A 25,031-nucleotide genomic window follows, 5' to 3' on the forward strand; every position below is an offset into this window, starting at 1 on the left:
TGCTTTAACCTGCTGCTGCCAAGCCCCTCCACCTGCCGCCGCGGCAAGTTCCACATGCATTGAGGAACACTGTGAACGCGGCACTCTTTTTCAAGACAATACCACATATTACCAGAGGCCAGAGATGCCCTTCGCGCAATTAGTTGTCGGCCCTCCGGGTGCCGGGAAGTCGACATACTGTTATGGCATGCAACAATTCATGGGCGCGATCGGCCGCAAGGCATCGGTAGTAAATCTTGACCCCGCCAACGATCTGACTGTCTACGAACCTGCCATTGATGTCCGGAAGCTCGTAACGCTCGAAGAAATCATGGCCGACGATGAGCTCGGTCCCAATGGCGCCGTGCTTTACGCGCTCGAAGAATTGGAGAACAACATGGACTGGTTGTCAGGCGAACTTCAGAAATTGGGTGAAGACTATATTCTCTTTGACTGTCCTGGACAGGTCGAACTGTTTACTCACCACGATTCCTTGCGCAAGATCTTTTTTGCGCTCCAGAAGTTGGGATACCGAGTATGCACCCAATCCACCCTTCGCGCTGAAGATGCTGACCGCTCTGTAGCTTGTGGTGGTTAACCTCATCGATTCGTACGCCCTGACCCTGCCTTCCCTCTACATATCCACGCTGTTGCTCTCCTTGCGGACAATGTTGCAGATGGATCTCACGCACATCAACGTGCTGACCAAGATCGACAACCTGCATAAATTCCCTGCTCTGCCCTTCAACCTCGATTTCTACACCGAAGTACAAGACCTGTCATACCTTCTGCCATCTTTGGAAGCCGAATCTCCGATGTTCGCCACAGGAAAGTTCCAGAAATTGAACGAGACTGTGATGGAACTCGTCGAGGAGTTTGGGCTCGTCTCATATGAGGTATTGGCTGTCGAGGATAAGAAGAGTATGATGTCACTTTTGCAAACAATCGATCGGGCCGGAGGCTACGCTTTTGGAGGCGCTGAGGGTGCAAATGACTCTGTCTGGCAAGTTGCCGTTAGAGAGGGGCTAGGGCAGTTGGACGTTCGCGACATCCAAGAGCGATGGATTGATAACAAGGAGGCTTGGGATGAAAGAGAGAGGCAGGCGGAAGAAGAGGAGCAGAGACAATCGCGCCAGAAAGCTGATCAAAATGAGCTGACGGATGAGATGGAAAGCATACCTTTCGATAGCGGTGTCAAAATTCGAAGGTCTAAACCTTGATGTTTCGTGGTCTTCACTCAGACATGTCGTCGTCCTCGTCAATGCTCATTAAGGTCTCGTCAAGCAAATGCTGCTGCGACTCAGGTGGCGCATTGGCAGCCAGGAGCCGAGCCAGTATTCCGGTATCCTCCGCCGCACCTTCTTCCCACTCCTTCACCCTGACGATGTCTCTCTTGGTGCGGCGCAGCAACTCCTCTTCGCTCTTCCGAATTGTGCCACTAGCTCGCACGACTTGAACGACGCATTTCTTGCTCGGGGCAAACTTTGTTCCAGGGACTTCGGTCATGTAGGTCAAAGCAGCCCAGACCAAGCGAAAGTGCTGCCGAGGACAGCGCACGATTGCTGTAGAAGTAGCTGGAGAAAAGTACACGACTTTCAATGACGCCGACGCGAGGCCGACGCCGACGTCTCCGAAGTGCGCGGCGATTGACGCCCGCAATGCATTTAGAACAAGCCCGCCCGTCAGATGGCCAGGCGACGGAGCATGGAATGCAAGGTAGGGAGGGTCGGTTGTCTTGACATCGGATGTCGCAGCTTCGGGATACAGAATATTGAAGAGCAGGTAGCGATGCTTGATACGGACCATGATGCTCACATTGCTTCTGCTGTAAGAGACAATGGATCGGCGAAATTCGTCGTTGAGAACGTCGTGTCACGGCAGCAACAAGCAATGCAGTCGGCTTGGGGGTTCCTGTCGATCATTTTTCGGCGACTGCTTCAGGCTTGGCAGCACAAGTCGCCAAAACCTTACAACGACGCGAGAATATCCTTCATTGGAGTGCCTTGAGGCAAGAGGACGCGACCTTGCCAAAGGTCGGCAGTCTATCATACAGATAGGATGCAGGGTCCACGATGTCACTGAAACGTTTTTTGAAGCAGAACTACATATCCGTGCCTCCACGCGAGTCCTTGGCCTCCTGAATCGCTCGTTGTGATCGCCCAGGCTCGATGGATGTGCAGACGGGGTGGTCAAGCGAAAAGTTATCAGACATCCTGCCCCGGAATCGTGGGGCTTATCGGACCTTGAGTGAACTGAGGGTCTAAAACAGGGAGCAGAATTGAAGCAGTACAGCCACTGCTCTGTACGCCCCACCGTGGGATAGGAAGGCGACCACGACAGATAGTCCTGCGCAACGTGCGACTGAGATGGTGGTGGCTCCATTGGTCACCGCATCAAGCGCAGGAGCAACACGGACGGCAAGGGCAAGCTACCGCTGTCGACCATGCTGATGGCGAGTTCTAGCAGGCAGACGAATTGTGAGCCGGGAGTTTCACTCGGCGGTAACGGACTCAGGGGCACGAGAACTGCAGCTCCTGACTCGCCGAAGCCGTGGACCACGCGGTCGTTTGCCTGATGGCGCGTTTCAAGTGGCCGCTCCAGATCGCAAAGGCGATGGGAAAGGACGCGCTCAAGATTTTAGCTCGCTCGGCTAAGCTCTTTGTAGAGCCGTAGGCGCGCTCCAAGTGGTGTGCGGCACGCTCCACCGGCGCCTCGAGATGCCTTAGACTTTTCTCCCCTGCAGCCCAACAACACCCACGCTCTCCCCGTCACCCCCTTCCACGGCTGCACGGCCTGCAGAGGCTGCATTCCTTTTCCCGTGTCCTTCCCAACACCATATCGGGTCGGGTACATTTTGCAGTTTTCTCGTCCACTCTTTTTCACCCACGCTCTCTAACCGACCATTCGCTCCTTCTCTACAGTAGACGATCGATTCGTCGCTGGTAGCCGCCTGTCTTTGTCACTCGCTCCTTCTACAACGGCGAGACAGTCACCATTCGAGCTTTTGGACTGAGTCCACCTCGACCACTCCCTCAAAACCACCTTGTCTTCTATCGGCCGGTTCTATTAGAAGCAGCACGGCGTGCTCATACTGTTCACCAGTCCGACTTCACCATAGAAACATTAGACCCAGACTCCATTCCTTCCACATACGCAAACGGGTGTGCTCCCGTGAGCAAACTGCGCAGCCTCCCGAATCCATTCCATTTCTCTCGTCACTCCTGCATCCTTCGTCAGGGTCACGATCATTACGACTCATCTGTCCATTGCCTCCTAGCCTCCTAGCCTCCAATTCACCGTACAACGACCACAATGTCCATCGCACGCGCTTTCACGAAGCGCATGAAGCGTGACGACCAGGATATCATGTCAAACCGAAGCAAAACCGTCAGATACGCTGCCGGCAGCATTCGTCGCGACATGATTTCCTCGCCGACCGAGCTTATCTCCACGACCAACGTGCAAGCCCTCAATGCTCCGGATATCCGCTCCCTGCACAAATCAACCATGTCGTCTGGCTCTTCCGTTGGCTCTAAAGAAGACTCCGACTTCTCTACTTTCGACAAGAGCTTCTTGAGCGACCAGGATCGGACGGATAGCTCATCCATCGAAGCATCCTCGCCTGCGACACCTGTCACACCGCCCCTGGATCCATCCAATGGTTTCTTCGATTCCAAGACTCCCTTGAGCCCAGTCAAAATCCTGTCGCCACCGACACCCGATGCGCCCGCTATTCCCCGGCGTGCTCCATCCCACTCAAAGAAGGCTCACGTTGAGTTATCTCGCCAGAGGTCTGTTCAGCGTCTGTCACCACCTCCCAGCACCATCCCCGAAAGACCCCGAACCAGCGCCGAATTCTTTGGAGCCGGTGCTGCAGAAGAGGACCACCCCTTCGGGAAGGAGCTGGCCAAGGTCAATGAGGTGGCTGAGGAGTTTGGTGCTGCATCCGCCGTGATTGATGAAGAGGAGCTCGAGTTGATTAGCCAAGGCTTTCACAAATTCAGCGTCGAAGACTACATCAATGAGATCGCTGGTTTGTATGGAGGCGTTTTCGACAACCGGCTTGGGCCCATTGGTAACCCGTGGATCTGAGCTCTTCAATCCAGGTTTGCTACGATTTACGATCAAGGAATGGGCCGCGGAGGTCACTGGCGTTTTGAATCTTGGCCACTATGGCTGATTATGATTGACAGCTTCAGGCTACGGAGACATCATTCATTTCAATGGCAGGGGATTCGGAGAATATCGCTACCAATCTGCATCAGCAATGGCATATCCCGAGAATCCTTTGCCAATGTATTCGACCTCTACTTGGGCAAAGCTATTGGTGGAGAGCACAAACTTGATGTCGATAGCAAATGCAAAAGCCATGAAATTTCTCAAGACTCGCTCAATTCTTCTTCGCTGATCGATATTTTATTGTAGCCTGAGCAGTAAGCCGACAGTATTACACCCTGGCATATGTGCCAAGGGCCAACAGTGACTTGACAATATACCGACGGTGGAGGCTGGACTTTCTGCGGGCGACATCAATTTCAGGCAGTGAATGAGAACGACTCCGCTTCCATCCTACTCCGCACTTACCCGAATTGCCTCATCGCGTTGATGCATGATCTGAATCGAATACATGCGATGAGAGGACATGCAATTCGAGTATTGAAAGATTTCCGACTGATCCAGCTCCTGTATGAGTCTTTGTTGGACAGCATATGTTTCAGGGGCGACTTGTAGGGGCTGCCTTAAGTCCAGTACATGAGGCTTGTCCTGTTTAGTGTGGAGATTGCCCTGTACTCCAGTAAACCATCGTGACGAGCAAGGACTGCTTGCTCCCTATCGCTGCTGCTACTATCATCGTCATCGTAACCAACGGTCGAGCCCATGCAGAACTCCAGTCTGTGCAACTTCGAGTCACCGAGAGTCAGGCATTCATTCAAGCTCCAGCGTCCCATATCATCCAACTTCCCCAAGCAAGGAGCGATCCGGAAGGCTAAGCCGATTGGGGGAAGGCGCTGGTGGGCCACCGCCAAGCAGGGCTGGGTGTTCTTTCACTGCCTGATGTTTTTTGTGAGATCCCTCCTTCCAACGACAGTCATCCACTTCATCGCAAGAATACATCCCGCTCGTCTCTGGATCCCCCAAAGCCCTCAAGTACTACCCTGCACGAATCTATTGGCGCAACTGCGGATCATTTTGACCACGTCCTCGACTTACACGCGCCAGAATAAGCGCTTCCGCCAGTATGGGGCGCGTCAAGATTGCTCCCACTCCGCGTGCTGCGGCCCTCAACGATGCTATGCGACGAGCTGCCACTCAAATCAGCCCTCCCACGGCCGAAGCCGTCAGGAATGATCTTGCTAACACGAGCAAGGCGGGGAAGCAACTCACCCGCAATTCACTGCCTACTCCACGGGGCTCCCAAGACCGGGCAACCTCTGAACCCACCAGCAAACGTAAGGCTGCCAGTGAATCCAAGTCAGACTCCAATCTCCCAAAGAAGGACACCAAACTTGCTCTCCGCTCCTCCAACAAGCCTCCCGCCACTCCCTCTGCTGTCGTCGACATGGATGATGCTGCCGATGTGTCGGCTGATGGGCCGCCAAGTAAGCGTCAAAAAGTTGACGAGGCATCTCCCGCTCCTCGTCGCTCCACTCGCACCAAGCCTCCCAAAGACGATACGACTCCGCCTACTACCAGACCCCTTCGCTCTGTCGGTCGCAAATCAAAGAAGCATTCGAAAATCGTCGACGAGGCTGAGGACGATCAAGCCAGTACCGATTCCTCCCCTAAACCGCAGGAGGAAGTCGTCGCCTTGAAGCAGGACATTGCTAAGACCGAGACTGCCTCAATTGATACTCAATCCGACCTCGAAAATGCAATCGAAGGCTCTGAGTCCTTCCCTTCACCTACTTCTGCCACAACTGATACCCAGGTCATGGCAGTGAATGCCACACGATCTGCCACAGGCCCTCGACCTCGCGATGCCACGAGTCTTCCACCTCCGAGTTTCCAAACTAGCGATCAAATTGTCAGTGGTGGCGCAGAATTTCATCCTCTTCCCACCACCAAGGTATGTTCTGATGCTCTGATCTAGCCAATACTTACTGACTCGTTCATAAAGCTCTCCTCCGCTCCGACCACGGCAAATGACATTCCGGATACTCAGAATCCCTCGGAATCGAGCCACTCAATCCCGTACACCTTCTCTCCAGGGGCTGCGTACGTATCAACTCCAGCTGATGTGGTGCCTGTCAACGGCGTCCATGATCCGGCAAGCAGCCAGACTGGTCAGAACGGCAATGTGCCTCCACCCAATACTATCGCAGTGCAAGGGCCACCATTTCCTCCCGGTCATTACATGCTGCCACACAATTTTGGTCACCTTGCGACGCCTGTTGGCGCCAATGGCCAGCCTCTCCACTTCGTGCCCAGCCGGCGCGGTCAAAAGGTCAAAGGTCGTCCTCCTCCGAAGGCTGCTTCCACATCTAAGTCGCCGACTCTTCTTCAGGCGTCTTCGAGTCCAGATACCAGCGCCCATGCTAGTGGCCTCGCAACTGCGAATGCCAGCGCTAGTCCGAGCGCCAGCGCGCTCGCCCTCGATGCCAAAAATCGTGCTCTCGCTAATACCTATCCACGCAAACAGCCCTTTAAGGCACAGATCGAATTTCCAGGCTACCCTCCTCCCAATGCTGAGATACCGGGCAACTACACCATGTGGGAGATCTGTCAGCTTATGCCAAACGCATTGCGGGAGAACAATTTGCGAGCTTTTGTTCAGCGTGAGTGGTCAGCCAACGAGCTCTGCGCCTGTCTCAAGGACGACGCCCGAGCCGTCTTGAACGCTCGGCCCGGAAAGGACAAAACCATGGTGTTTCAGAAGCGCCTCGAACGCATCAAGAAAGACCTTGTTGCGAAGGGCGAATTTGAAGCTCTCGTTCGAGCGCCTCCATTGCGAGAAGATGGCCGACCGACATGGGTCAAGCGTGGCAACGTACGACGGAAGTAGCCTGACGCGGCGTTCTGCATTCTCTGCCTTTTCTTGCAGCACTCCCGCCGACAACCGTGTACAATAGCGATTTCCATCGAGGCTGTCTTCTTGGTCAAGATCCTTTGACAACGCCCAACCCTGCTTTTCCAGCGAATCATTTCATACGGCATCAGTCACGACCATAGCGTGGCGCACTGGCGAAACCTCTGGGTGTTTTACTCGGCCAATGCTATTGAGAGCATTCGACATCTCCCAGACACCCTACGAATTTCCTACATATCCAGAACATATATCGAGAAGGGCTCCAATGCTGCCCCTTGCGTTGTACAGTAATTCCGTTGGGTTTTGGGAGGATAACGAGATGTAGCGATACAGGCTGTTTGGGTGAGCATACCTCTGCTCGACGCCTCGAGATCCAATCGTCATAGCATGATATCAACCAGACTTGGACGAAGCTGAAAGTACCATCCGAGCCCTGTAACCCGTTTAATGCTTTCTGTATTTTGGAAACAAGCATGTCCTCTTCTGTCGGTGCTCAGCATTACACAGTGTACGAACTGTCGTCTCATCGGCTACTGCCCTCGGTCTCCACCCGTTCCCTAGCCGTGCTTAGTACCCGCTTCTCCAAAATCGTCTCCATCCACAGCAACGCCAGTCCAACTTCTTCCGATTCTTACAATGAACTCTACCAGCTTATCTCTTCTGCCTGTGTCCAGGAGAATCGTAAACCTCAAGACTTAGGCCACAGAGTGCAAGAACCGCCCAATGCGCCCCGTCGCTCGTCTGCTCCAGACAGCATACGTAACGTCAGCACGCAGCTTCGCGACCACCAGCGCCGTCACCATGCCCAAGTACGTGAAGAGAATCACTGTGAGTTTCTTCTGTCTTGTATTCCGGCCTCTGTTGGTACCACGAGGCGCACCATCCATCCCTACGGCGCACCCTTGGATACTTGATTTCCTCGTCGCTCTCAGCCCACTCTTCCACCTGCGTTCCCTCTCAAATCGAAGTCACCACAGCACGAAACACCCATGAAAGTCTTGAGCTCGTAAGAGGAGCAATATCACCATCATCGCCCTACCCATGTTAGGGAGTAAGGCACACGAAGCATGCACTCGTCTCTTGGGAGCCCCACTAAAACCCCTCAAACGCCCAGCTAACATGTCTCACCCCTATACCAGCTCTTCAAGATCCCCGAGCAGCACATCGACTCCGTCCTCGCCGCCTACGTCGTCCTCAGGAAGAACGCCAAGAAGGTAAGCTACCCCATACCAGTACTCAATACCAGACATCAATTGGCCATGCACTCCTCCTCCTCCCCCGCACTCCCTCTCCCAAGACCGCCACCACCACCACCACCACAACAAGTCCCCTGGCTGACCCCTTCCCCCGCCACACAGGATGGTCGCCCCTACATCGTCAGCAACGAATCACGCCGCGTCTCCAACACCGACAGCCCCATCTCCGACGGCTTCACGGTCGTGAGCCAGACGATTTTCGCGAACTGGGAGGACGCGAATTTCTACGACAAAAAATGTCCCGCGCATCTGGAGTTGAAGAAGGTGACGGGGCCGGTCAGGACGGGCGTGCAGACGATCATCTATGAGAGTGAGGTGGGCGTCGAGGGGGCGAAGCTTTAGGGGAGGGGGGGTTAGCAAGAGCGGGGGACCAAGGGGTCGGTTTAGGAGGTCACGATGCCTTCGTGACACAGGTGGAAAGTGGATATTGAGATGCTTGAATAGTTGAGTGTGTCGCCATAAGTGGCCTTTGAGGATGGGGCTTGTCGGCTTTCTTTGTGGCTAACGGTATCGACAAGAAGGTATCAAGAACCATTTTCCAGGGTCTGTACGCGGTGAGCGGACATGGCTACTACGTACGGGGCCACTATCTGCCAGAATCTTTGATAAAGAGGGCGATGCCATGAGTGTCAACACCCTAGACCCGGGTCACAATTTCTATGAGTGGGTCGTCGAGCGCGGCATCCCAAACCCTGTCAGCGGCTTCGTGGCTGCTGATCGATTGCCAGTCTCCGCTTTTAGTGATGGTAGTTCAGTCACAGGCCTAGTCCTGTCGTACGGAGACAATCCGCTGAGCGACTCCGGGATCAATGGCTGCGACTGCGTTTTCTGTGGCCGCCACGGCCGTACCTGCCTCTTCAGCATCTTGCTTCTCATACAGGCCCATGTCAATGAGTAGGAAGACGGCCTTGTCGATGAAGAGGAGATTGTTCAGTGGGTGGCCGACAGAAGGCCTAGCTGAAGGGTATGTCATGGTGGAGACGAGGCCGTACGATAGCATCGTATGCAGCTGTCGGCGAAGCAGTAGCCGTAGATGATGCGACGGACCTCGAGGGGCAGCGAGAACAATAGGTCACGTCTGCTGTCTGAATGTTTGCGTGTGGTGAGGCTGTGGTAGAACCTCGACAGTGGATTTCGGTGAATTGAAGTATTGGCGGCGGCCATCATTCGAGCAGCGGTGGGCGGAGTATGGAAGGAGCTTTGACCTGTCGAAGCACCAGCCGTGTTGTAGCAAAACATCGAAAAGCTAGGAAGAAGAACGCGTGGTGCTCTCAGGAGGTGTGTGGTACAGCAGCCTGATGAGTTTGTAACTCAGTCAGCCTCGGAGCAACTTGTGCAGCAGACTAATAGTGACACCAAAGCATAGTGTAGTAATACGAGACAGCAACCATAGCCACGATGCAAAGGTATCGTTTCGGTCGTTATGCACAGGTGTGCGTTGATTCATTGGCTCTCTGAAGCCTTGAACATGAGAAACATTTCAGGTGATGGGCCTTGATCTTGGCATGTGCCTGTTGCCTTGTGGGTTGCAGTCGCCAGGCAGCGACTACCCCCGCCTGCGTCTTCTGACACGGAATGCCCCTTGAGCTCGTACGGAAAGTGTCGGGAGTGGGATCTGTGAGGTATACAATGCATGGCCACGACGCATAGCCTGCGTATTCCGGAAGGAACTCTCCATATCAGTGGACACCGTCCCCCGCCGGTTGGTAATTCACCTCTGACGCGGATCTGTAAGGCTTGTGCCATCTCGCAACATTGTCGATTGGGCTGGACACTTCGGTGACCTTGACTGATGCTGTCGGCAGCCGATGCCCAATCCCTGTGGGCAGACTTGGTCTCATCCCGACCCACAAGCGGCCAACCCCGGGCACGAGTTGTTGAAATGGCCTGGCCGGTCGATCGTGAATGCCGCCTGGTATCTCGTTGGCACGCTCCATGCTCTGCTGTAGAGCACGAGGCTTTCTCCTAGGAGACTCTCTCAATCACCTGTATTTCTCAAACTGGCGTTCCTCTTCCTGACGTCTCTTCACCGTATCGAGAACCTCACGGTCGTAGAACGTGTCAGGATCTTGACCACCCATCAAGACCTCCTTCTCATGCCTTTGTCCCTCCTCCTTCGTCATCAGCACGAGATCCGTCAACTTCAACTTGATATATTTCTGGCCGTGTTCGTTCTTCACATGCGGCATGAAACCCCCCTGGAGCTTCCACGGCACCAGAGCCAAGCGTGTTGAGAGACCTGAAACAACGCTCTTGCCGCGGTATACCTCCTCAACCAAGTACGAAACATCGTCCTTGCTGACAGGAACGCGTAAGCCAATACCATTGTCCCCTTCGTGTCGAACAAGCCGTCCCATCATGCCCTGCATCGTCGTAAGCATGCCCTCGTACATCTTGTCTCGACCTCGATCTCCGACTCGATAGTCCATCGGATAGCCTGCGAGACTGCAAATGACATGGTTTGCTGCTGCGTAGCCGAAGACTGCCGGCATGGTGCCCAGAACAGGTAGAATCCGCACTCGGAAGTCAGGGAGCACTCCCAAAGCACCCACATCGCCCTTTTCCACCTCTTTATCCGCGATAGGCTGCAACTGAGCCTTGCCTTCGCCCGGCTTCTCTGTTGAGAATACCACCGGGATACCTTCCTTCACGCCCATGACCCGTAGTCTCCTCCTCGTCGCCTGGCTGAGCGGATCCTCGAAGCTCGTGCTGATGTCCCCCACCAAGACCATGGTGGGATCACTCTTGATCCCCGCGCCCATAGCACTGATGACCTTGATCCCTCGTCCGTAACAGTACTTCAGCAACTCCACCTTGGTATCAATATTGTCAATAGCATCCACAACCCAGTCCACCCTCTTCTCCTCCTCCCCGTCCTGAACCTGTTCGTCCCACGGACCCAACAATCTCTCCACATTCTCGCCCTTCAACAGCTCGTTCCGCGCATCAATCCTGACCCACGGCACCACGGCCTCCAACCGCTTCCTCACCACCTGCACCTTGGGACTCCCGACATCCGCCCCCGTCGCCAACGCATGCCGATTCAAACTACTCAGCGTAACCTGATCAAAATCCACCACCCGAATCCTCTCCACCCCACTCCTCGCCAACGCCGCCACACAATGACTCCCCACGCCCCCCAACCCCACCACCACCACAAACGCGCCCCTCAGCTTCCCCAACCCCTCATCCCCCAAAAACACCCGATTTCTCGCCAGCTGCTCCAGTATCAGCGCCTCATCGTACTCGCCGCGCCTCGCCCTGGCTGCGATCCGCGCCGCCCGCGCCTCCTCCGGGTCCGCGGCCTTGCTGGCTCGCTTGGCGCCACCGAAATCCGTCAGGGGCAGGGCCTGGTGCTGCTCCGAGAGCTCCGGGATCGAGGCCTTGAGGTCCTCGGTCGCGATCCGGCGGCGGATGGCGAGCGAGCCGAAGATGAGCGTCGTGGCGGTGATGGCGCCGATGGAGGCCGCGAGCGCGAACTGGACGGTTTGCGAGGTGTGTAGTGGCATTAGTGAGGGGGCCATGGTTTGGGCGGAGCTGTACGCAGGATTCGCGTGCGCAAGGACAGCGCTGCTGTGGGATGGGTTTCGGCGCGGCGGGTTAGAGGAGAAAAAATCACGGCGCAGCCTCTGTGGCTGGAGACGGCGGTTTAGCGCATCGTACAGATAGCTGGGGCGTCGTAGGTTCCTAACTTCTCGTCCAAGAATGTTTGAAGCGGCTCAGTAGTGACATGTGAGTTGCGAAGAGCTTGAGATGGAAAATCCGAGAGCAGGGCTGTCCGCAGCGAGGCGCATGTCGACGTCAAGTTCATCGCAGCTCGGGATCCACAAAAATTCATCGCGGGCAGATCATTTTCGGATCCTGGACCTCGTCTCTGTCCCTACATCACATCCCTCACACTCACCTTCTACCCTCAGCGCTTCTCTGTCTTCTGTCAGAAGACTTCAAACTCCCTCGAGAGGCGTCTGCGATACCCCCGAATTCCACCGCGACCACACCACGCCTGAACAGAGCCTCCTTCGCACCTCACCCGTCACAACCTTCAAAGCATCAATTTAGCCAATCTACTCCCTTCGAACAAAGCCCACACACCGCGCACGCTCCGGCGCCCCCACACTCACAACCATGGCGCGCAACTCGGAAAAAGCGCAGTCGATGCTCTACCGCTTCCGCGCCTCGCAAGCCGCGGAATCGGGCCTCCTCCCCACCTCAGGCACGCGCCGCCCCAAAGCGCCCTCCACCGTGGCCACCATCCCCGCCTGCGAGAAATTCCGCGGCCAGATCCTGCGCGACGTGTCGCGCAAAATTACCAAGATCCAAGACGAGAGTCTGAGCGATTTCCAGATCCGCGATCTGAATGACGAGATCAATAAGTTGATGAAGGAGAAGTGGGGGTGGGAGCGGAGGATCAGGGAGTTGGGTGGGCCGAACTATATGAGAGGGGGTGGGGGAACGGTTTTCGATGAGCAGGGGAGGGAGGTGGAGGGGGCGGGGGGCGGGAAGGGGTATCGGTATTTTGGGAGGGCGAGGGAGTTGCCGGGTGTCAAGGAGATGTTTGAGCGGGCGGCGAAAAGGAGGGTCAGGGGCGGGGATGAGGGCAGTGGGGACGAAGGCGAGGCGAAGAAGAGGGAGAGGCAGATTGATCGCAGGAATCTGGACGCGACGTATTTTGGCTTTGGCTTGGATGAGGAGGATGGGAGTTTGGTGCGGTATGAGCGGAGGAAAGAGAAGGAGGCAGCTGAGAGATTAGGCAATCTGGCGGACGAGGATGGGGGAGGCGATGACGGGTGGGAGTCATTGCCAGGAGATGCCGGGGATGGGGTCGGCTGGCGGCTGCCTACGCTCGAGGAGGTGCAAGAGGAATTGATGGATCGGAGAAGGAAGCAGGTCCTGGAGAAGTTGGGATGATGACATGCATTCACGGCTTTCGTTGTGCGGTCATGCCGTAGCCTTTACGGTTCAACTGGGCTGCCAACCTCGCTTTGCGCCCTCTCATACCCTGACTGAATACTGTGCTTGAGCGCCAGCCAATCGACAGACAAAGGCTCGTCTCCCATCAGCCATCCAGACATTGTCTCTACGAGTGCCTGATGCCACCCGGGCGCAGCATAACCAACCAGTCCCACAAATTCAATTGTCTCCCAGGATCTGAGTGCCGGCCGGAGTCCATGCCAACGACCGACCCTCGCGACACACGTGGAGATGATAAACTGCAATGCTGATGGCGTCAATCGATCTCCGCTCCCAAGCGTGAGCCTCAGCAGCTCGTCATGAAAGCCGTCTGGCTCGTTGGCCATAACCATGTTGAGCATATGCAGGTTAGCCAGACAAAGACGGGGCTGGGTTTGCCGGCTCAAGTACTTCCACAGGCGAGAATCGATTCGGCTGCCTTTTGTCAGTGTCATGCGGTCCAGCGCTTGGCTCATTGTATGCCAGTCCGAGAACAAGCAGATGTCCTGCTGCAGAAAACATCGCACTATACCCAACCCTCCAACGAAGGGCATCTGGTGCAGAGTCCTCAAGCCGCCGCGCATGTTGACTAGTTGCATCGCTGCAGCATAGTGTTTCTGAGCTAGGTCAACGTTTCCCAGTCGATTCTCGGCGGATCCGGTCCCGGCGAGCAATATCAGAGTCGTGTCCAGGTTCCCACTATGCGGATCATCGATGAGCTTTCGAAGGCTATTGTATATGCTGGCCCGGCGTGCGTATATGGCCGTGATGGGCGCTCGTGTTGCCATCTCGGCTATCAGCAAGTATAGTGACAGAAACGTTGGATCACGAGAGATCTGTGGAATGCCGTAGTCTCGCACGGGACAGAAGACGGGATTGGCCTTCAATCCGTACTCCATGACGGGTGCAAACGAAAGATCTGAAAGCAAGAGTGAGCCATTATGCAACATCAGGTGAAGAGCGCCGCATCCCTTACAAAAGTACAAGAGCCGTCTATCCTGCGGTCCCAGCTCGCAGGGTAGCTGGAGAAAAGGATCGAGCTTTCCCGTCTTGATCCACGCCAACCCAGCAACAAGCCGTTGGGGCTGCTTCTGTGGCTCTTGGCGTAGCACTGGAGATTTCGAAAACCTCTTCTTCTTCACAATTGCATGGCTGGTCCGCAATGCGCATCCGCCTCCTACGGGGCTAGTGCGCCGACGATGAGCAATTGTAGCTGCATGAGACCTCGCTTCGGCGGATATGAGCTCCCGCTCACGATTAGTGATCGCCTCCTTGAGTTTCTTGGTCGGCAAAAAATGAATGTAAGGCATGGCTGCAGTAATGTAAAGTAATCCGAAAGCTTTTGGGTAGCGAGGGTCGCTGCAAGTGATCGGCATGGGTATTTAGCATGGATAGTCCCTATAGTTCTTTGTCATGTAGGTGTGTTTGAGAAGGGCCGTGTGGAGGGGCCATCGATGCTCCGCACGCTGTCCGCAAGGTACCGATGGCTGGATATAGAACGAGATAGTCAGCTTGCAGACGTCGACCTATTGCCGTATTAGGAAATGCGTGTTGGCATGACCAATCAAAAGCCGAGATTTAGCCAAGTGGGCCTCCTTGAATGCTCCGTTCGGTGGGTCAAAGTGAATTCGTAAGTGGTAGATGAGCTTACATAAAGCTGCATGAATGCTGCTCCGAGTCAATGTGAGGCAGCAGGGGGGAATCGGTTGATTGCCATATACCTGCTGTCTAGGGCATTGCAGAGCAATAAAAGTGGATGCGGTCACTAGCATTTCCTCTGGACTTCCGTCCACTTTCAGGGCAGAACAAACAAGTCAGGCCACTGGTTTCCCAGTCCCACCAACACATCGCGAAGCCGAGTCCCGCCACTATCAGTCTGATTGAGTGCTGGCTGCGTCGTCTGCAACTGCCACTGCTCCGAGAAGCCTAGCAAATTCGCCGACAGCTCCGTCTGATTATACTCGGTCCTGTCATGGGTCGAGATGTAGTTCATAAACTCGTTCCAGCGAGGGAGATAGTACGACGCAACCAGCCCGCTCCACACCCGGGAGGCATAGTCGTTGATCTCGCCCGTCGGTCCCCACAGTGTGACTTGATTGCGGGCGTTGTACTCGAAATAAGCTGTTTCGTTTTCGTTGCCCGGGTCGGCCCACTGTTGGGCCGCAGCGATCCAGGTGGAAAGGCGGAAGTGGCGGTTGGTGTCGAGGACGATGTCGAGTGATGAGAGAAGGGAGAGCATGGTCGAGCCTAGGTTATTGATTGATTGAGTGTAGTTGTCAGAGTCGAGTTCTGAAGAGCTGGTCGAGTTGTAGAGGGTCACTAGTTGCAGGTAGAGCTCTGTGAATTCGTTGGTGAGGATCTGTCGCGAGATGTCGACCACATCATACGCGTATGATGGGTCTTCCCAGAGTGTGGTCTCGTCTTGCCCAGCAGTGTACAGTAGTGCCCATGCCTCGACGAGGACCTCGGGATCGTAGGTAATAGTGGTGCCGTGTCTGGCGGTCTTGTTGTAAATGCCACTCAGCCTCGGCGAGAGCTCGAGTAGCGATTTCTGTACACTTGGGACCGCCGTAACGTTGGTGTTGTTGTAGACCGTTGTGCGCATGCGATCCCATGCATCGTATAACGGGGCTGGTACTTGAAAGCTTTCATTGCCGGAGTTATAACGGCTCGTGACCCAGTCATGGAAGTAGACGTCGGTGTCAATTGGCTCGTCCGACCACGCCTGGTCCAATAGTAGATCGTATACTATTTCGTTGCCCTCCATAGCCTCCATTGAGAGACCAAATCCAACCAGCGAGCTGGAGTTGCTCAAGGCTTCCAGTGAGTTGATGGTAAGGTTCATCACCTGCCCGTACAGTCCTAGATTCCCACCATAGTCGTGGAGTTGACACCAGATCCAGTTCTTGCCAAAGTACGAGTTTGTACGCTGCCATTGTGGGTTTGAGTCTGAAGCCAGATCCAATACTAGCATATCGCTATCCGGAACGCCGCCAAGATAGGCCTCGATGCGGTCGTTGTGCCAAAAGTCTTCGGCGGCATGGAACAGCCAAGCTTGCATCACCCATATGGCATCAGGGTCGGCTGCCTTGAGGGACTGCCACGTGTTTTGTGTGAGGTTGCCGAGGAAGTCGAGATCGCCGGACGAGGGATCGTTCTCGTTGTACTGGTCAAGGGTGTAATAGTGCGTTACGTTCCCATAGGCATCTCGTTGTCTGGCGATGAAGTCTTCCTGGAGGCTCGTGAAGAGTTCGAGATTGTCTGACGGGTTCAAGAACGTAACGTTTGTGAATTCGGGGGAAAAGTCCTCCCACTCGGAGCCAATGAGCACAGAGGCATTGGGATAGACGTGAGTGATGGATCTTGGTACGAAGCCGGTGAATGCTGGAAGGATTGGAGTCATGCCTAGATCAATCATGCGTTGGACAATTTTCTTCTGCAGTTCGAATTGCCCGTCGATCCAGGATGTGGGCAGCTCTCCAGCCCAATCGCTCTGGATGTTGCCAAAACGGTTCCAGGCTTGAAAGGCTGGACCACTAAAGTAGTCAGATATCTCACTCTCGTTGAAGCCAAAGGAGCGGAATGTTTCGGCCAAAAGCTTCTCCTGTCCAACCCATGCCAAGGGGAGGTTGATGCCATGTAAGGACATCCAGTCGAGCTGGGCCTCCCAGTCTTCCCAAGACCAGAATGGTGTGGTGTATGAAAATGTCACTAGGCAGGGTGAGCCGGTGTCTGCTTATGGACGAAGCTTTGTACTGTCCCACCTGTATTGAAGTGATAGCGCCATGGCACAACACTGGACCCGGTCAAAGGCTCCGATAGATTGGGGAGGACGGTAGGAGCGAGCTGAAGCCGGCTCCCAATGTACCAGTAAATGTCCACATTGGCTTTCTCGGTAAGGTACCGTCGTAGGCTGAAAACAGGTCAGTCTACTAGATTTAAACTGTTGGCAAGCATGGCATACCCGACTGCTATGGCGGACACCGAGTTGCCTTCAACCAGTATAGCACCACTGGATGCTGATGACACACTGTATTGGTCATTCTGAGTCCAGTTTGTGCCTTTCTCGTCAATGAGCTGAAGTTGGATTTTGTCAACATGGTTCGGCAAGCGACGTGCGATCAATTCTTTGATGCCGGCAGTGGTAGCTTGGTCACTTGGCAGAGCAAAGAGCAACAGGGTCGTCAGGCATATATTGACCCACAGCATCATAGTCGACGGCGATCTGTGGTCGTTTGGTACTCGACACCTTCCCAGAGCACACTTGATGTACTCTTGAGCTGGGATATCGACCGGTCGGTACCGCCAGTCTTATGACCATCAAGTACAACAAGATCGGTGATAGAGCATACTCCGAGTTCGCAAGCCATGCTGCAAGGCATCGAAGTCTGATTGGGGCGCTCTCAAAGACCATGGTCCGGGTTACCAAGATCTACGGTAGCTGTTGCATCAGGTCTGCTTCCCCAAGCTACCCCAATGGCGGTGTTACATCGACTCCACGTGTCGTAGTACCTTGCAGCGTGCTTTTGCGACTCAACAGTTGTCACCATAGTGTTGGTACTGCTGACGCTTCGATGTTGCCTCCATCATCGCAGTAGCACTATGACCTAGGCCAAGGAGTGGGAGCTTTAATGGAACGTCGAACCTCACCTCTCGGCGAGAGGTGTGAAGCGGAGCGGTCAATGACTAAGCAAGATACCCAACGATCAACGGGATTGACCGCAGTTGCGACGCTCTGTATCAAGTCCTCATGATGGCAGCCACGAATGAAACATTCCAGGACGCATACCAAATGATCGTCGCGTGTAGGAAATCTAGTCCATCGCGGCGTCGGCCTCAGTACGGAGTGCGCTGCCTATCGTTCTGGCAAGGACCGTAGTGACCAAGGTTCTAAGCAGCGGAATACAATCTCGGGGCAATTCAGGCCTATGGGGCAGAAAGGGACTTTTGGCAGGAACCCAAAGACCCTTTGAGGTCTCTCGTCGCTGCTCAAACCCGAATCTTTGCCAACATCTCAACTCCTCTTATCAGGCAGCTTGCTTTGGACAGCGTCCATTCCGTACTAGCACACTGATGGCGCAGTGAGGTTCCTGCCCTTGCCATCGTTGACCAGCTGTATACCCACCAAAGTCTCTGACAACCGGATGGTGCTCGACGCTTCGTCTAGACCAACACAACCTCATTCGGCTCGATTCGGACGCCCGCGAAGCAAACTTGCATCCATTCGTCAACGGCAGCAGCTCCCGTCTACGTCCCACCTCCGTCTTACTCCAAGCTGCATCACTCAGAGTTTTAGATTGATTCAGACGAGCACAGCCTCGGCGTCCAGCCATCCTGTGTGAGACCTGCCAGTCGATCTTTGAACAAGTATACTCGGACAAACTCTTGGAGTGGTACGAACATCACTCGCCCGAGAAAGCCTTGAGGCAAACTGTGTAGGCCGTGGCTGCGTTATACACAAAGCTGTACAAAAGGTATGGCAGGCACGAGACTGAGGGAGTGTTGAGCCTTTCGTCTCTTTCAAGAAGACCGGTTTATTTACCCTCGGTGCTAAGCCCCAGATCTCCTCCAATATGGGCCATGGCCTAGCTTTCGAGCAATAATAATCACATCCGCATTGAGAAACACCTCTCAGACCCCTTCCGATGTGGTCACAGGAAGACATGGTTGACAGAGAAAGGCCCAGTCTCCAGGTTGCAAGTCGAATTTGAAGCATTTCCCTTTGCAACCAGACAGCATATCCACCCAAGCACGCTCATGGTAGTGCAAATCGCTCAATATATATCCAAAAATCCTCCGTGAGCCGTTTTGTCCTTCTCTTTTTCCAGCACTACCCAGACGCCATTCGTTAAATAGTCAAGACACCACACGTGCGCCGCCACCGGCTTTCATCACACAGAGAGCCAGCCCATCATCTCGTGTCTCTCACATGTCCACATTACACATAAGGTTTCCTGCCGTAAACGACGCTCACGCGCGTATAGCTATGCACGCTCTTATCCCTCCAATCCCGGCGCACCTGGGCCAGATACACCTGCACCTCCTCATACGACATGCCCAGCACCCTCGTGAACAGCGCCATGGCCCAGCCTTCGACGCCGGCGTCCATCTCCAGGACCCTCCACTTCCCGATCTCTTTCAGCTTCTTCCCCTCCTCCGTCCTCGCCGACGGCCAAGGCCCATCCGGCATTTTAAAGCGATGTTCTCGGACATGCTCGAATCCGGCTTCCTGGATCCACTGGTACTGATGATCGATGACGTCTAGTGTCTTGCCCGATCGTTTGCCGGCCTCGGTGAAGAGCTGGCCCCAGCGCGCCAGCGGCGAGCCGGGAGGCGTCGTATCGTCGTCGGCGTGGCAGTAGCAGGAGCATTCGAGCTGCTCGTACCACCCGCCGGGTTTGAGATGCGCGAGCACCTGCTGATAGAACGCAGGCCAGTCGCGGAGGCTGCCGAAGAGGCCGCGCACGTGGATGAAGTCGAAAGACTCCTTGGGAAAGGTCCAGTCGGCGGCGGCGTCGTCGATCTCGAATTGTAGGTTTGGTGGGACGTATAGAGGCTGCATGGGCGACAGGTCGGTGCCGATGACCTGCGCGCTGGGAAATTGGTCCGCAAAGTCGATGGCCCATATGCCGGTGCCCGTGCCGATATCCAACACCCTTTGAGGGTTCCGGTTGATTGGAGCAAGAAATAGTCTGTTGTCGAGAAGCATTAGATAGATATGGTGGCCCAGATCGAGCTGTTCGCTTGCGCCTTCGTCATTCGGGCACCTATTTCGTGTCAAACAGGTTTTCCCAGCCCTCGGGGATACAAAGCGTACCAGTACTCTCCATCGCGATAGGCGTGGTAACGACGACCATTTTCCCAACGATAGTTGAAGATGGACGATGTCATGGTTTGTGTCTCGTCACCTCTGATGTTTGCGGAATTAGTATTGCTTGGTTGCCAATGCAAAACGTGGGCGCCGAAATTAGCTTACAGATCGTCCGATCCATGGGCGGAATCGGTATCATCGTCTATCTCTATCCACTAGAATCTTGATTAGCCACGTGGCCATCGTTGGAATTGCGAATTTGGGGCCGTACACTGGCCGCCGCCGAAGTTGCAGGTGTGTCGGCATTGAGAACGCTGAATGAAGCTATGCTTGAGCTCGGTCGTGGCGACGCTGACATGTCGTACGAACTGGGGTAGAGCACGCTGACCCGCGTAACGATCTGGAGTCAAGTGCCTCCTCTGATTCGCAAACGTTGCGCGATTCCGAAGTTCAGTGCATGCGTCAGCGTGTAATACTCTTGAAACGCTCAACAAGCAAATTCGCGCGCGGATGGGGCCTCGAAGGATGGCCTTGGTGACATGCAGAAGAGAAGGAATCTGACGAGCTAATCAGTCGTCCTCAGTCCTACGCTTATCCACGATGTCTCGGTGTTTTTGGGCTCCGGAGCGGGAAGCCAGGATGTCAGAATTGGGGGGGACCTTGAAGACGCCCCAGGCGTGGATCATTGGGCCGCGGTAGTGGCTAGCTTTAGGGCCAATCGAGCCCCTGCAATTGACCCTCCCTCCTATCCCAACACCTTCATCACTGTTCGCCAGGTCAACCGTGACTTTGAGCTGTAACGGCCTAGTCCGCTGGACCGTCCGCCGCGTGCATGCCGGGCCATTCCAAGTACTTCCGCGCCTGGAGTTTTACGCCGGATCATGCATAATTACATGCAGCCGAGCTTGCCTGGAAACTCTCTTCCACTGAGCCTAGACTGACACAACTCAGTTGGATGGGTGGCGACTGCAGCCTGTTGTGGGTCCAAGGTGCATACCCATGGTGGCTGCAACAGGGGTGAGGTTGCAATACTCGTGTCTTGCAGCTCTTCTGATCTTTCGTGATATTGACCTTTCCCTTGTACTCGCACTGCCTCGTTCCTCCAAGCAGCTGCCAAAATGGCTACGTTCGGGTCAGCGCCGCCTCTGTACCAAGTTGCTGCTGCGGGAGCGGGTGCTTTCGTGTTGTATCTTGCCTGCTTGGCGATTTATAGGCTTTACTTCAGTCCAATTGCCAGATTCCCGGGGCCGAAACTCGCCGCTGTGTCTTTCTGGTATGAATTCTATCACGATGTCGTCCGCGGAGGTCAATACTGCTTCAAGATATCGGAACTCCATGATCAATACGGTAGAGCGTTCGCCTTGCACAATGGCGACATAATGCACAAAGCTAAGTTATACAGGACCAATTATACGCATCAATCCGTACGAGCTTCACGTTCGCGATCCAGATTTCTATGAAGTCCTGTATAGCGGACCAGGCCAGAAACGCGACAAATGGTGGTGGTCCGTCGACATGTTTGGCAATTCTTCCTCAGGTTTTGGGACCGTGTCTCATGACCTCCATCGACTCCGTCGCAGTGCTTTGAACCCCTTCTTCTCCAAACAGGCCATTACTCGCATGGAGCCACTCATTCGCGAACTCATTGAAAAGCTGTCTGTGCGTTTCGAGGGATTTCGCGAGACTGGCGAGCCGGTAGATGCGCTCCAAGCTTATGCAGCATTGACAACCGACATTATCACTACCTACTCGTTCAACACATCTTATGGATGCATCGAGGATCCCAATTGGAGATTCGAGTGGCCTCAGGCAATGGTTGACAGCACTACCAGCGTGCACATGAACAAACAATTCAAATGGCTATTTCCTGCCATGCAAGCCACGCCAGAGTGGATCGTCGAACGAGCGAACCCAGCTGTCATGCACCTTATCAACTTTCAAAAGGTATGTTCTGGCCATTAACGTCGGAGCTTTGAGAAAGCAGTGTCTGACACTGGACAGGATCTGGCACGACAAATTAGTGGCCTCATGCAGGCCGACTCGGAGCAAAAGCTCCCCTCATCCCATCGGACAATCTTCCACGAGTTGATCAAGGGTGATCTTCCGGCTGAAGAAAAGACTCTGCATCGCCTGGTGGATGAGGGTCAGACTATGATTGCAGCCGGCCAAGAAACAACGTCGTTCTTCCTCAAGACCACATCTTACTATATCTTAGCCGACGGCGAAATTCATTCAAAGCTCAAAGCCGAGCTGAGGGAAGCTATTCCAGATCCAAACTCTATACCACCACTGGCGAAGTTGGAACAGTTGCCTTATCTCCATGCGGTGGTTCAAGAAGGCCATCGCTTCTCCCACGGTGTTTCAGGACGACTTCAACGCATCTCTCCTGACAAGCCACTTCGGTGCAACGAGTGGGTAATTCCAGCCGGGACGCCCGTATCCATGACCTCCATCATCCAACACACCGATCCTTCCAAGTTTCCTAACCCACACAAGTTCGACCCTAATCGTTGGTTGGACAGCCCGGAAAAGGCCGAGAAGTACCTGGTGCCCTTCAGCAAGGGCACCAGGCAGTGTCTCGGCATCAACCTGGCGACTGCGGAGATCTATTTGACGTTGGCGACTGTCTTTAGAAGGTTCAACATGGAGTTGTATGAGACGACAGTCAGGGACGCGGAGGTCGCGCATGACTTCTTCATTCCACATGGACATGCCGATTCCAAGGGAGTAAGAATCGTCTTTAAGTGAGGAGCGTAACTGTATGCAGGATTGGACATAGTATACGACATCTAGATATACGATTAGACTTCAAGCAAATGAGAACCATGATCAGGACCGGAACGACGTGCGCTCTTGCAAACAGGGACTTTTGGCGCAGGGCGTACCAAGTGTGAGCTGAAAACTTTCTATTCCTAACAACAAATGCCTAGTGCTACACCTTGTCTTTCGGGCCTGATTTGATATACATAATATGCCTTGGATTTTTAGTCACTGGTCTGGAAAGCCCTTGAGAACTTCGCCGGCATGATCGATACCTTTCACCTGGCGTCAATCTTCGGCAAAAGGACACTTCGGCGACAGCATCAGTGATATAGTTCCAAACTCGTTTCAAGGGCACAGACACATCAACTCCGAGCGTTAAGAATTTCAGCCACCCTCTCTGAGAACTCTGAAGCATGGGTTGCATATCCGACGTGCTCACCAGGCACATCCACTACCTTCAGCCCAAGCAGTTTCCCTAGCTCAACATTCCCGCGATACTGATAAGCACCCTTTGGCGAGAGTACACCGTTGGCCAACACGAGCTTTCCTTTGTGTGGTCCCAATTCATTCTGGACATCAAATTCCGCCTTTGGGTAGAACATGAACTCCCGCTCGAACCAGTGCTGCATGTTGGAGAACAGGAACGGATTGTCTCGGCTCTCAAGCATGGCAAGTATCGGCTTCTGGTCAGCCTGTGTCAATTTCGCAAAGTGCTCCAAAGCGGGAGGGATGCCGAAGCGGCGGTAGGTGGTGTAGGTGGTTTCGTGCTGTTGCCATAAAGCGTCCATGTCAGGCAGGACGCTGGCGAGTGGTGGCTCGTACGAGATCAACGTTTGAATAACGTCCGGATGCCCCGCAAGGAGCTTCAGTGCCACGATGGCTCCAGAGCTGTTGCCGATGACCGCGGCGGTGCCAGCAGGAGAGATATGCTTGATGAGGGCGGCAGCATCGTCGCTATCGACCTCTAGGCGACGGTCGTATTCCTGGCGTCCTTTGAGTTGGCTTCTCGAGAACCCGCGACGGTCGTACATGATGACGGTAAATCGGTCTTTCAAGCACTGGGCGAAACCGCGCCAGGGCTCACAGGAACCGTTGGCACCAGAGATGCAGAGTAGCGGAGGTCCCTCACCGACCACTTCATGGTATATGCTCGCCCCTGGTGTTTCGAGATATGACATGGTAGAACTGTTGTCGAGGCTGCAGTGGTCATACGGGTTCCTTGATCTTGGCAATGGCCAGGCAAGTCAATCGTTGCTTTGTGTACACGACAATGATCGCAAGGGTGCTACTGGAGAATTCAACAACACATACCGAGGAGTAAGATATTGATGAGACCACTTGTCGTTATATGTAAGTTCCGTCCCGCAAAGTCCGCGCTAAAAATCGTACATGATTTTGTGCACCACATATCTCGTGTGGAAGATGCTGCGATGTTAGGCCGAAAGAGGGGTAAACGTAGCTAAGGCTTCTCGAACACTACTCGCCCTCCAAGGCAAGAGCACCGAGACAGTGTTGCCTGCTATTTGGATCTACACAGACTCTGCATGGGCATAACCGTTGAGTATACAAGGTAGCTTCAGAGAGTACGCTCGGGCCCGACTGGTCAGCCAAGCGCCGAGATTTATATTCCGAGACACTTGGGCTTTCAATATCACCGCTATATTCTCAAGGCTTTAGCTAAGCACGATAGGACGTGATGGCAGCTCATTTGGCGAACAAAAGCATCTTTCGTTGGGAAAGCGCAGAACCAGTAGCAGGACTCTTGCACTCAACACCAGTGTATCAAGGGGACCAAAGTCGCTGTTCACGGGCATGTTGCACACAGTGACATCCACTGAGTACATGTAGACGCCTGTCAATTTGAGTTTCTCGATAACTTCAGCATCCTCGGTCTCTCCAGCAACCTCAGCATCCGGTCCATCAGACTTTGCCTATCACACCTACTTCCCAGGCCCTTCCGACTCCATGGGCTTCTCGAACTCCGGCGTATTGGTCAGCGGGGGTCAGGCTGTTTCGCAGTTGGACAATCAGATGGCCTTTTAGGCGACCACGGCTTCTTCGCGGGTCCTGCCAGCTGCTCCAGAGAAGTCACTGTCATCTTTTGATCATGTATCGTTGCCGCCAACGTATTGAGCAAGGGGCCGGGTATTCCGCTGGAATTTGATGTGCTCCAGGGCTGGTAGCAGTGTGACCAAAGGTCCGAGACGGACGGTGGGATGCCACAGGTTACCCTGGACTCGGAGGT

General features: G+C 54.3%; 12 protein-coding genes across 12 annotated transcripts; 6 read left to right on the plus strand and 6 right to left on the minus strand.

The window, feature by feature from the left end:
- Nucleotides 1-124: 124 nt before the first annotated feature.
- Nucleotides 125-1,199, plus strand: HMPREF1541_03819 (uncharacterized protein; the record flags this gene model as incomplete). The annotated part of the gene is made up of 2 exons (XM_008718167.1): nucleotides 125-514; nucleotides 564-1,199. 2 exons carry the CDS (start codon nucleotides 125-127, stop codon nucleotides 1,197-1,199), a joined length of 1,026 nt encoding a protein of 341 aa, XP_008716389.1.
- A 13-nt stretch (nucleotides 1,200-1,212) lies between these two features.
- Nucleotides 1,213-1,785, minus strand: HMPREF1541_03820 (uncharacterized protein; the record flags this gene model as incomplete). Its single annotated transcript, XM_008718168.1, has 1 exon — nucleotides 1,213-1,785. One exon carries the CDS (start codon nucleotides 1,783-1,785, stop codon nucleotides 1,213-1,215), a length of 573 nt encoding a protein of 190 aa, XP_008716390.1.
- Nucleotides 1,786-3,291: 1,506 nt separating this feature from the next.
- HMPREF1541_03821 (uncharacterized protein) lies at nucleotides 3,292-4,071 on the plus strand (the record flags this gene model as incomplete). The annotated part of the gene is made up of 1 exon (XM_008718169.1): nucleotides 3,292-4,071. The coding sequence occupies one exon, from the start codon at nucleotides 3,292-3,294 to the stop codon at nucleotides 4,069-4,071; it is 780 nt and encodes a 259-aa protein (XP_008716391.1).
- A 1,147-nt stretch (nucleotides 4,072-5,218) lies between these two features.
- On the plus strand, nucleotides 5,219-6,982 carry HMPREF1541_03822 (uncharacterized protein; the record flags this gene model as incomplete). Its single annotated transcript, XM_008718170.1, has 2 exons — nucleotides 5,219-6,046; nucleotides 6,098-6,982. 2 exons carry the CDS (start codon nucleotides 5,219-5,221, stop codon nucleotides 6,980-6,982), a joined length of 1,713 nt encoding a protein of 570 aa, XP_008716392.1.
- An 825-nt stretch (nucleotides 6,983-7,807) lies between these two features.
- HMPREF1541_03823 (uncharacterized protein) lies at nucleotides 7,808-8,604 on the plus strand (the record flags this gene model as incomplete). The annotated part of the gene is made up of 2 exons (XM_008718171.1): nucleotides 7,808-7,834; nucleotides 8,146-8,604. 2 exons carry the CDS (start codon nucleotides 7,808-7,810, stop codon nucleotides 8,602-8,604), a joined length of 486 nt encoding a protein of 161 aa, XP_008716393.1.
- Nucleotides 8,605-10,244: 1,640 nt separating this feature from the next.
- On the minus strand, nucleotides 10,245-11,786 carry HMPREF1541_03824 (uncharacterized protein; the record flags this gene model as incomplete). The annotated part of the gene is made up of 1 exon (XM_008718172.1): nucleotides 10,245-11,786. The coding sequence occupies one exon, from the start codon at nucleotides 11,784-11,786 to the stop codon at nucleotides 10,245-10,247; it is 1,542 nt and encodes a 513-aa protein (XP_008716394.1).
- A 601-nt stretch (nucleotides 11,787-12,387) lies between these two features.
- HMPREF1541_03825 (uncharacterized protein) lies at nucleotides 12,388-13,170 on the plus strand (the record flags this gene model as incomplete). The annotated part of the gene is made up of 1 exon (XM_008718173.1): nucleotides 12,388-13,170. One exon carries the CDS (start codon nucleotides 12,388-12,390, stop codon nucleotides 13,168-13,170), a length of 783 nt encoding a protein of 260 aa, XP_008716395.1.
- Nucleotides 13,171-13,214: 44 nt separating this feature from the next.
- HMPREF1541_03826 (uncharacterized protein) lies at nucleotides 13,215-14,522 on the minus strand (the record flags this gene model as incomplete). The annotated part of the gene is made up of 2 exons (XM_008718174.1): nucleotides 13,215-14,131; nucleotides 14,189-14,522. 2 exons carry the CDS (start codon nucleotides 14,520-14,522, stop codon nucleotides 13,215-13,217), a joined length of 1,251 nt encoding a protein of 416 aa, XP_008716396.1.
- A 485-nt stretch (nucleotides 14,523-15,007) lies between these two features.
- Nucleotides 15,008-17,421, minus strand: HMPREF1541_03827 (uncharacterized protein; the record flags this gene model as incomplete). The annotated part of the gene is made up of 3 exons (XM_008718175.1): nucleotides 15,008-16,923; nucleotides 16,977-17,125; nucleotides 17,177-17,421. 3 exons carry the CDS (start codon nucleotides 17,419-17,421, stop codon nucleotides 15,008-15,010), a joined length of 2,310 nt encoding a protein of 769 aa, XP_008716397.1.
- Nucleotides 17,422-19,150: 1,729 nt separating this feature from the next.
- HMPREF1541_03828 (uncharacterized protein) lies at nucleotides 19,151-20,103 on the minus strand (the record flags this gene model as incomplete). The annotated part of the gene is made up of 2 exons (XM_008718176.1): nucleotides 19,151-19,979; nucleotides 20,030-20,103. 2 exons carry the CDS (start codon nucleotides 20,101-20,103, stop codon nucleotides 19,151-19,153), a joined length of 903 nt encoding a protein of 300 aa, XP_008716398.1.
- A 1,038-nt stretch (nucleotides 20,104-21,141) lies between these two features.
- Nucleotides 21,142-22,771, plus strand: HMPREF1541_03829 (uncharacterized protein; the record flags this gene model as incomplete). Its single annotated transcript, XM_008718177.1, has 3 exons — nucleotides 21,142-21,370; nucleotides 21,426-21,967; nucleotides 22,025-22,771. The coding sequence occupies 3 exons, from the start codon at nucleotides 21,142-21,144 to the stop codon at nucleotides 22,769-22,771; spliced, it is 1,518 nt and encodes a 505-aa protein (XP_008716399.1).
- Nucleotides 22,772-23,148: 377 nt separating this feature from the next.
- HMPREF1541_03830 (uncharacterized protein) lies at nucleotides 23,149-23,964 on the minus strand (the record flags this gene model as incomplete). Its single annotated transcript, XM_008718178.1, has 1 exon — nucleotides 23,149-23,964. The coding sequence occupies one exon, from the start codon at nucleotides 23,962-23,964 to the stop codon at nucleotides 23,149-23,151; it is 816 nt and encodes a 271-aa protein (XP_008716400.1).
- Between the last annotated feature and the right edge of the window lie 1,067 nt (nucleotides 23,965-25,031).

The sequence above is a fragment of the Cyphellophora europaea genome (assembly GCF_000365145.1).
Source record: "Cyphellophora europaea CBS 101466 unplaced genomic scaffold supercont1.3, whole genome shotgun sequence".
In the NCBI taxonomy this organism is placed as follows: domain Eukaryota; kingdom Fungi; phylum Ascomycota; class Eurotiomycetes; order Chaetothyriales; family Cyphellophoraceae; genus Cyphellophora; species Cyphellophora europaea.